Source organism: Podarcis cretensis, assembly GCF_951804945.1.
Source record: "Podarcis cretensis genome assembly, chromosome: 11".
Classification (NCBI taxonomy): Eukaryota; Metazoa; Chordata; class Lepidosauria; order Squamata; family Lacertidae; genus Podarcis; species Podarcis cretensis.
In genome coordinates this window covers 39,607,142-39,622,093 of record NC_137180.1, presented here as the reverse complement: position 1 = coordinate 39,622,093, position 14,952 = coordinate 39,607,142, and the positions used below count along the sequence as shown (strand labels likewise).

The following is a 14,952-nucleotide window of genomic DNA, read 5'->3' as shown; positions in this document are numbered from 1 at the left end:
CGGCGGCGGCGGCGGCGGCGGCGGGAACGAGACCTGGCCCGGCGGAAGTGAATGCGCAGCTCGGCTGGGCGGCGAGCGCGCGAAGCGGCAGCGGCGGGGGCTGCAGGCGCACGTGGGGGGAGCTGTGCGTGCGCCCCGGCAGGCGGCGAAGGGAGCTGGGAGCGGCCGGCGCGTGGGAGCGGAGAGGGGGGCGTCCTTGGCTGGGAGCGGGGCTGCTTTTCCTCGCTCGGCTTCCCTTCATGCTGTCCTTGGGCGTCTCCGCGGGCCGAAGCTTCTGCAGGTACCCCGTGCAAGAAAGACCTCGCCTCACCGGCACAGGAGTAAGGCGGCAGCGTCTCGGGTGGGATCCGTTCGCCCCGCGTGGTACCTGAAGGACGCTGGTGGGAGGGGGTCTGGCTGTCTTTTTTCCCTCCTGGCCGCAATATCTTTTGTGTGGCACAAGTGCATTAAGCGGCCATGCCCTCCCTTCCGCGGTGGGAGTAGCCGTTTGGTAAAATCGCTCCTATAGCATAGGTTAACCACCCTATCGCCTTCCCTTGAACTGTTTCCAGCGCCCGTTTCTTCCTTCTGATGCTCGCTGCTAAGGAAGAAAGCCATACCTTATTCTTAAGGGTGTTTCAAATAGACGCAGAGGAGGGAATCGCTGCGGTTTAGGAGTTGCCATCCCTGAAAAAGAAGATCCCACCCCACCCCACTTCAGCCCTCTGGAACATATTGGCCACCCTCTCCCCACTTTAGGTGCCACAATTTTAGCAAGGCTCCGGCACTCAGAATGTGACGGAAACTATCGAACATGCAAAAAGAAAAAAAGGGGCACACTATGGGTATCTATTTATTGTGACATGAGCCTTTGCAGGCAGCAACCTGCATTAATGTGGGATGCATTCAAGGAACATCTTATGTATATTGAGTCCACATGTCATGATTTCAATAGCATTAGATTTTTAGATTAATCTTTAAGGGACCAATTGGGTGTATGCTTTCACTGGATTGCAGTTTGAGAAGTAGGATTAAAGAGCACCCAAATGTGCCTGCCTTGACTGCATGAGATCCCTTACTTAATAATACAATACAGTTTCTGACACACCTTAATCTAGAACAGTGACAAAAGGGCTCAGTTCAGTAATCATTTAGCAAAAGCATTAAGTTGCTCGTGAATTTTGGAGTTAATTTACTGAAATGTGCTTAGCTGTGTTTGTAACAGACATGCTTGTATATTTAATATATGATTGAGAAACCTGTAAAGCTATTGTTCTTGTCTTTAGGAGCTGGAGTGATTATAACAGTCTGCCTATATATAATATGGTATGGTCCTATACATATTTTACAGTGATGAAGGTACAGGCTTAAAAAAAAAGAATTTCTAAGACACTATCTGTGTTACTAATGAGGGTGATTGCGGGTTTTAGATGCCATTTGAATAAGCATGCCTCTGTGACATATTCTGAAATAATTGCTTTATTCCAGCAGCCGTTCCTTTGCCAATTTAGTCTTGCCTAAATTCATTAGTGGACCTGAATTTACATAGTTCTGCTTAGGATCAGGCAGTAAATCAGTGCATGTTAAATATCTGATACATGAAGGACAGATGAGTGAATCTTACAGGAGAACTTAGATATGTACAGAGTGTCTTGAGTTTGACGTAAGTAAAGTTCCATCTCTACATGAGGCATAAATAATGCAGTGCTGCTTGTTGTCCCGAAGCTGTTCTTCATATTTTCAGCAGTGCTTCTTTCACCAGTCCCTATGAAATTACTTTCTAGTACTAGAGATGAGAGTAAATGGCCTTTATCATTGGTTGAATGTTTGTGGGATAATGCTTGGTTAGACTTCTTAAGGTCAGGGAGTGAGTGTAGCAAATGAGAGTAACAGAACTGTCCTTATTTTCCTTTATATGTGCATGTTCTAGTTGCAGTGGTTAATTGCATGGCCAAGGAACGCCACATCTGCAGAAAAAGTTTTTCAAGCTCTTAATATGGAGATACTCTGTGAGCACCCTCCAAAAATAGCTAGCTGTTCATCCTGCTCTTTAATTGAAACCCACAGAGTGTGATCTGATCCCTAAGCTACGTCCAGTCCTAAATTCCCCTTGAATGCCCAACACAACATCAGTACAGTGAATTTATGCCAGGTGATCTCACTCTAGATCTCCTTTGGTTTTTTATGGGATGCAGTGATGGGGAACACTGCACTTGCTACTCAGCTAACCCTTGGGCATATTTCAGAAGTACACAGACCATGCAAGATTGACAGTCCCATGTTTCTGTGAACCTGTCAGAATTCATCCCGCTAGTGCGGTTATTCAATAAAAGCTGTCTGCATTAGATGTGTGTGTGTGTTCTCCAGATGTTAGCGCTCCTTCCTGCCATTGTTACTCAGCTTGGATGTCTTAATGGTTAGGGCCCTATAATGAACGAAGGCAGTGGTGTTTGTCACCCTACCAGGGCTTTGGATCTGCAACTTGTCTATGGCTCTGCCAATGGATAACAGCTCAGTGTTCTCCTGTAACAGCCCCTTCAGCAGTTATGGTACTTCCGGTGGGGCTTGATAATAAGGTATGGTGGGGGAATGGAGTAATAAACTGATGCTCAATACAGGTGGTTGGGTAGCTTATCTGCACAGAGAGTTCATGTTGTACTTGACACAGTCACCTTTTGCCTGAAGGAACAGGCTCGCCACTTCAACGTTCTCATTGATGCATATTTGTCACTGAGGGCATAGGTTGCTTCTGTGGCATGAAGTGCCTGTTAGCAACTTATATTGGTGTGCTAGATAAAGTCTGGACACAGAGAGAGTCTAACCATAACATTCCGTGCTCTGCTACCCTCCAGGTTAGATTGTAATGTGCTCCATATGACACCTTTGAAAAATGGCAACTAGTTCAGAATGCAGCGCCTAGAATACTAAGTGGGACTGGTTGTCATGATCACACCACACTGGTGCTGTTGTAGTGGTAAAGTTGGTTTTGACCCTTAAATCCTTTTACAGCCTAGGACTAGCCTATCTCCTCATGTGCCTACCCAAACGGTAACATCTTCAGGACCAGGGGGAAGAAATGGCATCCAGTTATGGAATGCTGTCCCCAGAGAGATCTGCCTGGCAGCTGTTTTGTTGTCCTGTCAGTGCCAAGCAAATACCTCCTTGTTTTCCCAGGTCTTTAGAGTTAAATTTATCCCTGCCGATTGTATTTATATGGTGATTCCTGCCTTTTAGTCTTAACGTTTTCTGATTATTACCTGTGTCTTCCCCCCCATCTTCCTTCTTGTTCTTTTTGCATTTTCTTTTTATGCAAATCACACCAGCAATGCCTGTTGAAGGACAGTATATAATTTTAAAATACTTTAAAAATACTTAAAACAGGCAGAGTTGCTGTTTTGTCCCTAGCAAAAGGGTTGTTTGCAGGCTGTTCATTGCTGGCATGTGATTCTGTCCCTTCTCTGGAGTTTGTGGCTGCAAGGGTCAGTTGCTGCCCTTCTAACCACTGGGCCATGGAGCCTATTATCGCACAGTAGATTCTGTGTGCTGGTGGATTGCATCTTGGTGGGGGCATAGACTGGATTCTGTGATAATCTTATGGCACACCTGCTTTTATCCACTGTTGACTGGTTCCTTCCCTCCACAGGGTACTGCAGTAATGGTGGCGTTAGCAGGGATGCAGTGAAGTGGCTGCTGGCATTGTTTCATTCTTCTTCTTCCTTTATGCTGGTATTGTTTTGCTTTCTGCTCTGCCGCTGGGAATACATAGGATCACAATTACATGATGCTCCCACCGGATTGCCCTGCCCATCTTTTTGCAAGCTGCCAAATTCATTTTCACTTCTCCTGTTTATCAGGGGACTGCTTTGTTGGAGAGATAAGTAATTTGTACGTTTTGACGTTTTAATCCATCGTTTGTATTTCCTGGCGTTGCTGTGGTTCAGTTCCCAGGGTCTGGAGGTCTGTTGTTGAGATTAAATTTCAGCTTCACTTTACATTGTCAGGTTTCTCATGGTTACCTAAATCCTGATAACAGTTGCCATAAAAAGGTCTAATTGAAATCTGTGGTTGGAACTTCACCCCGCCCCTCAATAGCAAGCCTGAATGTGTTTTGGAGCATGAATTGTGGGATTGTGAGAACTCCTTTGTTTATTTATCCCTTGTACTTTTAGAGAAAATTGGAATAATGAGGGGGCAGTGGCCTGCTGGAAGCTTAGAAAGCAAATTTAGCCTTGGGAACAGAACTATTATGGGTAAGAGAGAAAACAGAAAAAATTACTTTCTCCATACTCAAGCTGCTGCCAAGCTATTACCTAAACCTTGTATGTCAGACAGTTTCCCTCCTGAAAGGCTATTCTCCACACACTTGGTTTTCTTCTTGCAGTCCATGAGACTCTCAAGAGTCTCCTCCAGCACCATAAATCAAAAGCAGCATCTCTGATTCCAGTGTCTCTGTGGCCAGCCAGAAAATTCCTAAGAGGGTAGTGCCACCTTTTTAACTCTACACCTACATGTCAAAAGAATGAGCCAATTTTATCCAGCTATCTCTAATGAAAAAAAGGAGTACAGTGGTACCTCGGATTACATACGCTTTAGGTTACAGATGCTTCAGACTCCGCTAACCCAGAAATAGTGCTTCAGGATAAGAACTTTGTTTCAGGATGAGAACAGAAATCATGCTCCGGCGGCAGCGGGAGGCCCCATTAGCTAAAGTAGTGCTTCAGGTTAAGAACAGTTTCAGGTTAAGTACGGACCTCCAGAATGAATTAAGTACTTAACCTGAGGTACCACTTTACTGTAATTTCAAAAATGTTTATTTGGAGACAAAGCCTTTAAAAATATGTTTATTCATCTTCATCATAGGAGTCTGAACTCCCCAGACACTGGTTGGCATTGTTGAGCTACATCTGAATATATGGTTTCGCCACACTATATATGGATTTACCTCAAATTTTCTATCCCCTTCCCCAGTTTTCTTCTGGGCCTTCATGTCTCTAATTCTAGTCCTTATCAAAACATTTCAGATGTATAAAAAACTTCAGAATCTTTCATCTCACCTTATATTTCTTAATAGTTAATCTCCACAAGTGCACCTGTAATTTCCAGTTAACCCATTGACTTTTTGCTATATTGCTTCTTTTGCTATTTAGCTTCTCCCCTCCTTCTGTTTACAGGGCAGGTGGTCCAAGGGTTTTACTCAGAATGACATTAGGAACAGAAATTACTTCAGCCTTCAAGGCCTCATCCTGTAGTGCATCAGACCGAAACTTCTTGAAATGGGATTTACCGCCAGAGCAAATTAGAACAAGGACTGAAGAACTTATCAAGAAAACAAAGCAAATCTACGACAGCATTGGAATGCTTGATATGGAAGAGGTCACTTATGAGAACACTGTACAGGCTTTAGCAGATATAGAAGTGGAGTATTCAGGTAATTGTGACATGGCTAAGTATCAATTTCAATTTGCACCAGAAGAGGAGAGACTAAATTTGTGAAATAAGATTTCTAAGTACAGGTGCTTATAGCTAAATATAACAGCAGGGGCATGATAAAGTATGGAATTAGATTTTCAGCAATGTGATTTTATAACAACTTTGAATTGTGCAGGCTAGGTAGGAAGTTGACCATTTAGGGCTTTGCATGCATATGGAATTAGCCAAGAAAACGCTTTTTCTGCTTGACATTTTACGAAAAGCTCAAACAAATCTTGAAATAGTAAGAGGGGTTGTTTTTTTAAAAAAATTCTAGATAATTTGTTCATAGTGGGAAGGTCTCTTCCTCCAAATGACTAGTACTGAGTACTGCTGTTATCCTCTGTCTTTTGTTTATTTTGGGGTTGTTTATATTTGGTTTTCTTTTAGTGGAAAGAAGCATGCTGGATTTTCCACAACATGTCTCACCTGATAAAGATGTCCGTGCAGCAAGCACAGAAGCTGATAAGAGGCTTTCTCACTTTGATGTTGAGATGAGCATGAGAGAAGATGTATTCCAAAGGGTTGTCCATTTACAGGTAAAACAGTGGGGAAGATTACTTGTCAGCCATTTGCCTAGGTGCCTTATAATGCCAAGTCTTACAAGAAGTTCTGCCTATGTGTTCAGTGCTTTCCAGCATCTCTGTTAATTTTTTTTACTTAAGAAATGGAGAGATAGCTGTGTCTGCTGTGGTTCAATAGAAAGCTGGAAGAAATGGTTAACACTTCTCAAGAAGAATTCAGTAAGAAGAAATGACCTGTGGTTTACACAGCTGCTCCAGGCAGTGGAAAAAAAAGGGATTGCAACGTAATCAATTAAATATATTTTCATTTCGATGGTTGGATATTTCTGATCGTTTAATATTTCCTTAAAATAAAACACCCGTTGGCTGTGGTGGGATAATGAGCTGCTTGTGCGTTGAAACTCGATCCCTCAGAGCTCACTCAGTCTAGTGAAACCCTGCCTTGAGAGGAGCCCTTGAGCATGGCTCCCTCAGTCGCTGGTAGAATCTGACAGTGGGCGTTTGCGGAAGCGTTTCCAACATAAAAGCTGTTTCACAGACATGCGCCTCCTGGATTCCCTGCGTGACAGCTTCCGGCGGGGGGTGGGAGTTCTTAAGGGCTGTTCTGATACCTCCTCGCTGTTCCCACTGGAAGTATCCCAGAGCCTCCCCTCCGACTCCCTTTCCTTTGGAGCTCTCGCACTCCCCCTACTGGTTCCCTCTTCTGCTGAAGAAGAGGCTCTCCTATTCTCCTGAAGCCTTCTCACCACCTGTCCTTCCGATGGCAGTTCCCTGACATCCACCTCCCCCCCAGGGCCCCCTTCACCCCCTCCCGCCTCTTTTCTTACTGGCGGCGAGGACGGAAATCCCTGGAAGGATCTCCCCTCATCCTCCGAGGATTCAAACACTTCTAACCACGGCCTACCGCCTCTTTCCCCCTCTTCCTCTTCTTCGTCGGAATCTGTTTCCACCTCCACTTCCGACTCTGGGAACCCTTCAAATTCCCCTTCCTCATCTGTAGTCCCGAAGTGTTCCCTCCTAAACCTTGCCACTGGTTGTGGTTTACTTGGGAAACGCCGATGAAACGTTTCTATTAAAATCTCGTCTTTGACTTCCTCTGCCGGTACCCATGCGTTTTCTGACTCTTCCTCCCCCTCCCATTCTACCAAGTATTCCACCTGATTCCCCTTCCACCTGGAATCAATGATCCCCGCCACATCCATGTTGCGTTCTCTCTCTTCTATGACGGGTGTCCGGGTGACCTCCCTCTCATGTTCCCCCCACTCACACCCCTCTCTGTATGGCGACAGTAATGACCTGTGAAATACTGGATGCAATTTCATGTGACTGGGCAATCGGAGTTTGAACGCTACTGGGTTCACCTGCTGTATGACCTCAAAGGGTCCCAACCGTTTGGGTCTCAATTTCTTACACCCTCCCTTGAACGGCAGTCCTTGGGTGGATAGCCACACCCGGTTACCCACCCTTATGGTTTCGCCTTCCCTCCTATTTCTGTCAGCTTGCTTCTTATATTCTTCTTTGGCTTTCTCTAAGTTGAGTTGGAGCTGACGGTGGATCGCTTCCATCTCTTCAACAAAATTTTCCGCTGCAGGTACACTCCACCTCCCCCCGCCCTCCCCTGGAAACGCCCGAGGATGACACCCATAATTGGCTAGAAAGGGACTCATCCCGGTGGACACGTTCTCCGCGTTGTTGTAGGCAAATTCTGCCAGAGGTAACCAGTCCACCCAATCCGTTTCTCTGTCCTTTACATAACACCTAAGATATTGTTGCAAAACCCCGTTTGCCCTTTCTGCTTGCCCATTTGTTTCTGGGTGTCTGGCGGTGGAAAAACTTACCTCCACATGCAACATGCTCATTAGTTTCCTCCAGAACCTAGAAGTAAATTGTTTTCCTCTGTCGCTCAAAACCCTCAAGGGGGCGCCATGCAACCTAAAAATGTGCTCCACAAACAACCTTGCGGTTTCTTCCGCTGTCACTGCATGTGAACAAGCTATAAAGTGGCACATCTTAGTTAGTAGATCTACCACCACCATGACCGCGGTTTTCCCTTTGGATCTCGGTAGATCGGTCATGAAGTCTATGGATACCATCTCCCATGGCCTTTCTGGGGTGGGTAAGGGTTCTAATAACCCCGCTGGCGCCAACCTCTCTCCCTTTGCTCTTTGGCACCTGTCGCATCCCCTGACATACTCCCGCACGTCCTCCCGCACCTTGGGCCACCAAAACTCCCTGGTAACCAACCACATGGTTTTGTGCTGCCCGAAGTGCCCCGCCGTGGGGCTGTCATGCAACTGCTTAAGCACCCGCCCTCTTAGTTCCCCACCTGGTATGTAGAGCGCCCCTTTGTAATATAGTTTTCCGTTCTTTTCCTCAAACCCCCCTGCGTTCTCACCTGTCTCCCTGAGTTCCCTAAGTTTCTCTTGGGCATATTCATCGTTTTCAATACCCTCTACCAGTTCTCTTTGCCCCACCAATGCCGCCCCACAAACCCAGTGGTCCTCTGAGATGATATGTCTTTCTTCCGCCCCTCCTTCCCCCTCCAAGTACTCCGGTTTTCTGGAGAGAGCGTCCGCCCTGACATTCTCAGCCCCTGGCACGTAGCGAATCTCAAAATTGAACTTGGAGAACTCTTGCGCCCATCTTACTTGTCTCTGGTTCAACACTCGGGCTGTCCTCCAGTATTCTAGATTTTTGTGGTCTGTCCGCACTTGAACCTTGTGTTGCGCTCCAATCAACAGGTGTCTCCATCTCTTGAACGCTTCGTGGACAGCGAGTAATTCTCTGTCGTACACTGTATAATTCCTCTCAGACTTGTTCAATTTCCTCGAGAAGAAGGCACACGGCCTCCATTCCGACGTATTCGCTCCTGGCTGCAGAAGCACGGCCCCCACCGCTCTGTCAGACGCGTCGGTTTCCACCCTCATCGGCTGCTGCAGATCCACGTGTAAGAGTTGTTCTTCCGAAGCAAACGCCCTCTTTAAACTTTCGAAAGCTCGCTGCGCTTCTTCCGTCCAGACAAATTTCTTCTTACTGCTGAGACAATCCGTGATGGGGGCTGTTAAATGGGCGAAGTTCTTGATGAACTTCCGATAGAAGTTTCCGAACCCCAAAAACCTCTGCACATCTTTCTTAGTTTTCGGTGTCCTCCATTCCAGCACCGCCTGCACCTTGCTAGGATCCATGGCCAGCCCCTTGTCCGACAACCGGTACCCAAGGAATTCCACCTCTCTGGTGTGGAACTGACACTTCTCCAGTTTCACCCACAGCTGGTTTTCTTGCAGTTTGCTCAGTACTTCTCGCACATCTCGCACATGCTGCTCTTCATCCTCCGAGTACACCAGTACATCGTCCAAGAACGCAGCGCAGTTCTTGTACAGCAATGGTCCCAGTACGTGATTCATGAATGATTGAAATACTGCGGAACCCGCCTGGAGGCCGAAGGGCATAACGCAGTACTCAAATGCCCCCAAGGGGGTGAACATAGTGGTTTTCCACTCATCTCCCTTTCTCATACGTATCAGGTTATACGCCCCCCTCAGGTCCAGCTTGGTAAAAATCTTCCCTTTTCTCACCCGGGTCAGAATGTCATCGATTCTGGGCATAGGGAAGCTCACGGGTTCGGACACTGCGTTTAGGGCCCTGAAATCCACAATTAATCTCGGTTTGTCCGAGTTTTTTTTGTCTACAAAGAACACTGGACTACCCCCCACCGCTCGTGACTCCCTGATGAACCCACGCTTGAGGTTTTTGTCAATAAACTCCCTTAGCTCCTGCATTTCTCTGTCAGACATTGCATACACCTTGCCCACTGGCAATTGCGCCCCTGGAAGTAAGTTGATTTGGCAGTCAAAGGGTCTGTGCGGGGGTAGTTTATCTGCTTCCCTTTCGCTGAAGACGTCGGCAAAATCTGCATATTGTCGTGGTACCCTACCTTGCTCCATTGCTTCTATCTTTGCTAACGTGGCCTGAGTCCCTACTTGGCCCCCTCTTTCTGTGCAGTGTCCCATACAATGTGCTGACCCAAAGGAAACCACTCTCTGGTGCCATCCCACAAGCGGATCATGCAGCGCTAGCCAGCTCATCCCCAAAATGATGGGTGCTCCTCCCAACGTGGCTATATTAAACGCTATCCGTTCTGTGTGTCTTGCCACCCTCATTGTCATGGGGACAGTTTGCTGGTCTACTTCTCCCCCCAACAGCGCCCTCCCATCAATCGTGGTCACCTGCAGGGGATTTTTTAAAGGAATGGTTTGTATCTGATGGGCGGCTGCAAACTCCTTACTCATAAAGTTGCAGGAGCTGCCTGAGTCTAGTAACGCCTTCACTTTTAGTGGGTGTCCGTTTGCCAGCTCCAGCAATACCTCTATTACAAGAGCTGGTCTTGGGGGTTCTGGCGTGGGCACATTTACTGTTCCTTGGCCTGGCTGCTGTGCCCCGTCGGTGGCAGCCAGGCGTTGGCTTTTACTTGCTCCTTAGCTCCTTCTCCCTCCTCCCCAACAGCTCCCGCCATTCCTTGCCATTCCTTTCTTTGCGGACAAACTCTGGCAAAATGACCTGGCTGTTGGCAGAGAAAACATTTCTTGGCGCCTTTTCCCTCCTTCTTCCGCCCTTCACTGGGGTTTGAAATTGCGCGCGCGCGCGCTGTTCCGATTTCCATCGGCTCTGCTGGCAGAGAAGGCTGCTCTGGAATGCGGAAATCCCTCCAACGCTCCCCTTTCCCTTCCCGCTTCTCCAAGGCTCTGGCCTCCTGGCGTGAGCCTATGGCCAGCGCTGATTTAGTCAGAAGGTCCATAGACTCCGCCCTGGGCCCCCGGGAAAGTTCGTCTTTCACTGCCGAAGATAGTCCTTCTTCGAACAGCATTTGTATCGGTTCCGCTGACAAATCCCATCCTAATTTATGGATCAACATGGTGAACTCAGTCCAGTACTCACGGACAGATCGGTTCCCTTGTTTACACGCCATTAACTGCCTGCGCGCCACTCCCTGCTCAATCTCGCTGGAAAACATCAGATCCATGGCGCGAAAAAACTTCCTTGTGTCCCTTAGGGCTTCATTATTGGCTGCCATTAGTGGTCTCACCCAATCTCTGGCCGGGCCTTCGAGATGCCCAATCACAAAAGCAACCCTCGAATCCTCATCAGGAAAATCATCAAACTGCAGATTGAGGGCATATTGCATCTCAGTCCTGAAGGCTTGATAATTCCTGGGATCACCCCCAAACTTCTGCACCAGTCCTGGCACTTTCCTCGAGAGCTGGGCGGCTTTCCCCTTTTCTGCATCATGAGCCCTCCTCTCCTCCAACCTCGCCGTTTGCAGAGCTAACTGTACCTCCAACATCCTGTACCTTTCTTCCAGGCTAGGACCGGCTGCAGCTGCTCCCCCATCTCCTGCTCCGGCTGGGTTGCTCATGATGCCTCTCTTTGCACAAGCTGCTTTCAGGGACTGTCAGATTGCTGTGGTGGGATAATGAGCTGCTTGTGCGTTGAAACTCGATCCCTCAGAGCTCACTCAGTCTAGTGAAACCCTGCCTTGAGAGGAGCCCTTGAGCATGGCTCCCTCAGTCGCTGGTAGAATCTGACAGTGGGCGTTTGCGGAAGCGTTTCCAACATAAAAGCTGTTTCACAGACATGCGCCTCCTGGATTCCCTGCGTGACAGCTTCCGGCGGGGGGTGGGAGTTCTTAAGGGCTGTTCTGATACCTCCTCGCTGTTCCCACTGGAAGTATCCCAGAGCCTCCCCTCCGACTCCCTTTCCTTTGGAGCTCTCGCACTCCCCCTACTGGTTCCCTCTTCTGCTGAAGAAGAGGCTCTCCTATTCTCCTGAAGCCTTCTCACCACCTGTCCTTCCGATGGCAGTTCCCTGACAGCTTGCATCCAAACATCACACAAGAAAATCACAAATCAAAATAAATCAGGAAGGGGAAAAATCGCAATAAAAGCAAATCTAATGAAAACAATTTCAGCATTAACTCGTCAGATTAAGATCAGTACGAAAAAAAAGAAAAAAGCAGACCAAGTAGGGCAGCCCCTGGCTGTCATGGCAGATTTAGCTGAGGCTCCTGCAAAACAGGGGTTTGGACTAGATCACCCACAGGGACCTTCTGACTTTACAATTATATGGTTCATTGTATGTCTCCCCCTGCATGCGCACACACCAGGGCTTAGTTCCTGAGTTTATGGAGTTGAAGTGCATTTTGCATCCAACATATCTTGCAAAAATGAATTAGGCCCCATCAGCTGCTAGAACTTTTCTATAGGGATATACTAGAATGTTGAACAGAATATCCCACTCTTTGCTCAGGCCATTTTTACAGCACTTATTGAAATACTTTATTGTCACTTGTGCAACTTGTATACAGTGAGATTACACTTGGCCCTGTACTTGCTCTAGAAACTGAAGGCCATGGAATATTTCACCACCATTGTTTGATAACTGGAACTCATTTTCTCTGCACCTAAATAAATCTTTTGTAGCTGCAATCTAGGTCAATTAAGAAAAGCTTTGCTGTAGTTAGCAATGGGTTTTAGCAATGCTATGGCTTGTTAGAAAACATTGGTCGTGCGCAGGAGCAATGCACTTCTTTGGTGATGTTAACTTATTGCACAACATTCAGATTAGACCATACTTTATATACACTTTCATCTCAAAGTAGTCACTTCTGTAAGTGGCACATGTAGACAGAATAAGAGGCTGATATGAAGATAGGTTGATACAATTCCACTGCTGAGCATTTGCCTTGGCCTTAATATAATATCTGTTGTTTGCTAGTTACAGTTAAGTGTCTATTGATAGCAGTGTACAATGATAAAAGTAAAGACTAACCCTGTTTTTAGGCTTATAGTCTACAAAAGCTGCTTGTGAATGGTGTTGCAAATGCTTAATTTATTGGAGATGCAGCTTTTACTATACGGTGAAATGTGATCACTTGTGTGGGTCACAATTTGGTTATCTTCATTGTCATATATTTTAATCCTACTGTAGCATTTTTACTTTTTTGTTTCAAATCAAAATAAAGCAGGATTTTTTCCCAGTATTTATGATCATGTTTGCATTAATGCTGTACTTGAAGAGCCCATGTATTACCAAAATTCCCACCACTCTTTTGGTTACTTGCCTTGAATTGCTTTTTAAAATGTTTTGCTGTCAACAGTTTTATTTTGTTGTTTGAACAGGAGGGATAACCCATCATAAACTGCTTCTTCTCTTCCTGGTGACAGCTGAATTACATTTGTGACAAATTTCTACACTATTCATTGGAGCGTTTTCATTATAAAAAGAAGCAATGCTCAGTCAGGATGCCTCTGTCTAAAAATGATGATTCTCAGTAGGAGATTCCGTTGCCTAGAGGGGTTTTCCTATAATTTAATTCCTGTTTTGCTGATGAGCAGAAGGAAGCCTCTAGTGTGATCTCTTTGGCTAAACGCTTCATCTTCTATTTGTTGAATTAACATTAACGTTTTATTAAATTTCTTTTTCATTATGTTGGTAGAAACATATATGAAAAGAGGAGAAGATAAACATGGGTAGAAAAATAAAAGCTAAGGGATGGACCTTTGCCAGCATTTGCTGCCTTCCACAGTGTAGATCTTGTGACCTAATGTATAGGACTGGGAGAAAATGGCCTTCTGAAGTCCTCCAGTTTATTTGCAAGTGGGGGGAATAGGGAGGAGGCATAATTGGGGGGGGGCAAAATTCTCCAACATTTTCAGAGTTAGAAAAAACAATTCTCAGAATAAAATTCTTTTATGGGAAATTTTGGTCTGGAAATTTTGAACTCAATTACATTGCTAGGTCATCCTGAAGGAAGCAGTGACCTAAAAGGATTACCACATCACTTCTGCCAACAATATTAAAATGCCATGGGCTGCCACCCCTGCTTGGATTACTCACCAAACCCACCTACCTGCCACCCTCTGCCCAATCCCTCACCCCCTTGCCAGTCCCGCTTTGCAGCTTGCCCCAAGCCCCTTTCTCCAGTTCGAAAGCACACCAGCGCAAGTAGATAAATAGGAACCACTGCAGCGGGAAGGTAAATGGCGTTTCCGTGTGCTCTGGCACTCATCACGGTGTTCCATTGTGCCAGAAGCCGTTTAGTCATGCCGGAAAGCTGCCTGTGGACTGAGCCTCAGGACTGGCCAAGCAAGCTCCTATTCCTTCAGGTTGGCTGATTTTGAAGGGTCTGTTAAGTGATGGTGCCGCCACCTCTACATCCTTGGAGACAGAGGTGGAGATAGCTGCGCTTGGCCCACAGTCAGATTGATCCTTAAGTACCTCCCCTGATTAGGATGGCTCTTTATTGACAGCAGGTAGCACCCAGACATGGGTCTCGTGCTATATCAGTCAGCTGTAAGGTAAAGTCAGGGTATCCAACCGTACTGAGGAGGTGTCATTCCTCTGACAACATATTTGGCTCTTCCCCCAAGTCTGAGCCTCCCAGCTCCCAACCACTGGGACCCACTCCAGGGTCAGAGTCCTCCTGTGGATCCTGTGCATCATTTTATATCATCTTTTTCTTTATTGTTCATGGTACAGAAGATACATTTTGAGAAAAGGATCCTTTGCATCTTGATCACTGTCTCCCAGCCCTGTGGGCCGCTCCCCTGGATCAGAGTCTTCCAGCTCCCTGAACTCCTCTGAGCAATGAAGAGGGCTGATTTGCAGAGGACCCTGAGGAGAGCTGCAGGGTGGATTGGATTGATCTTTATTACGGCCATTGGCCTGTTACACGACAGTTTCGCATACCAGCATAATATACTTAAATCTCCAAATTTAAAATCGCTAAAACTTACAAAAAACAAACAGGAACCAAAGCAAAATAAAAACAAAGACCACCATCATACATTACAATAAATTTGTAACCTATACATCGCCCTCTGCTCATAAATTAATCAGGGATATCAATGGTGATATCACCTAAAACATAGATCATGGTTTAAAACAATGGTGATACCACCTAAAACATAGATCATGGTTTAAA

The 14,952-nt window shown here is 46.3% G+C and overlaps 1 protein-coding gene across 3 annotated transcripts in view; it reads left to right on the top strand.

Moving 5' to 3' along the window:
- The first annotated feature begins 14 nt into the window (after window positions 1-14).
- NLN (neurolysin) overlaps window positions 15-14,952 on the top strand; it is a 33,672-nt gene continuing 18,734 nt past the window's right edge. The window contains exons 1-3 of one of the 3 annotated variants that reach the window (XM_079995448.1): window positions 15-320; window positions 5,151-5,407; window positions 5,839-5,987. In XM_079995448.1, the coding sequence (XP_079851574.1) occupies window positions 52-320; window positions 5,151-5,407; window positions 5,839-5,987 (675 nt within the window). In that variant the 5' untranslated portion in view covers window positions 15-51. Of the gene's footprint in view, window positions 321-3,674; window positions 3,865-5,150; window positions 5,408-5,838; window positions 5,988-14,952 lie in introns of those variants that run through there. The other 2 variants (XM_079995450.1, XM_079995449.1) reach the window with 2 other exon arrangements.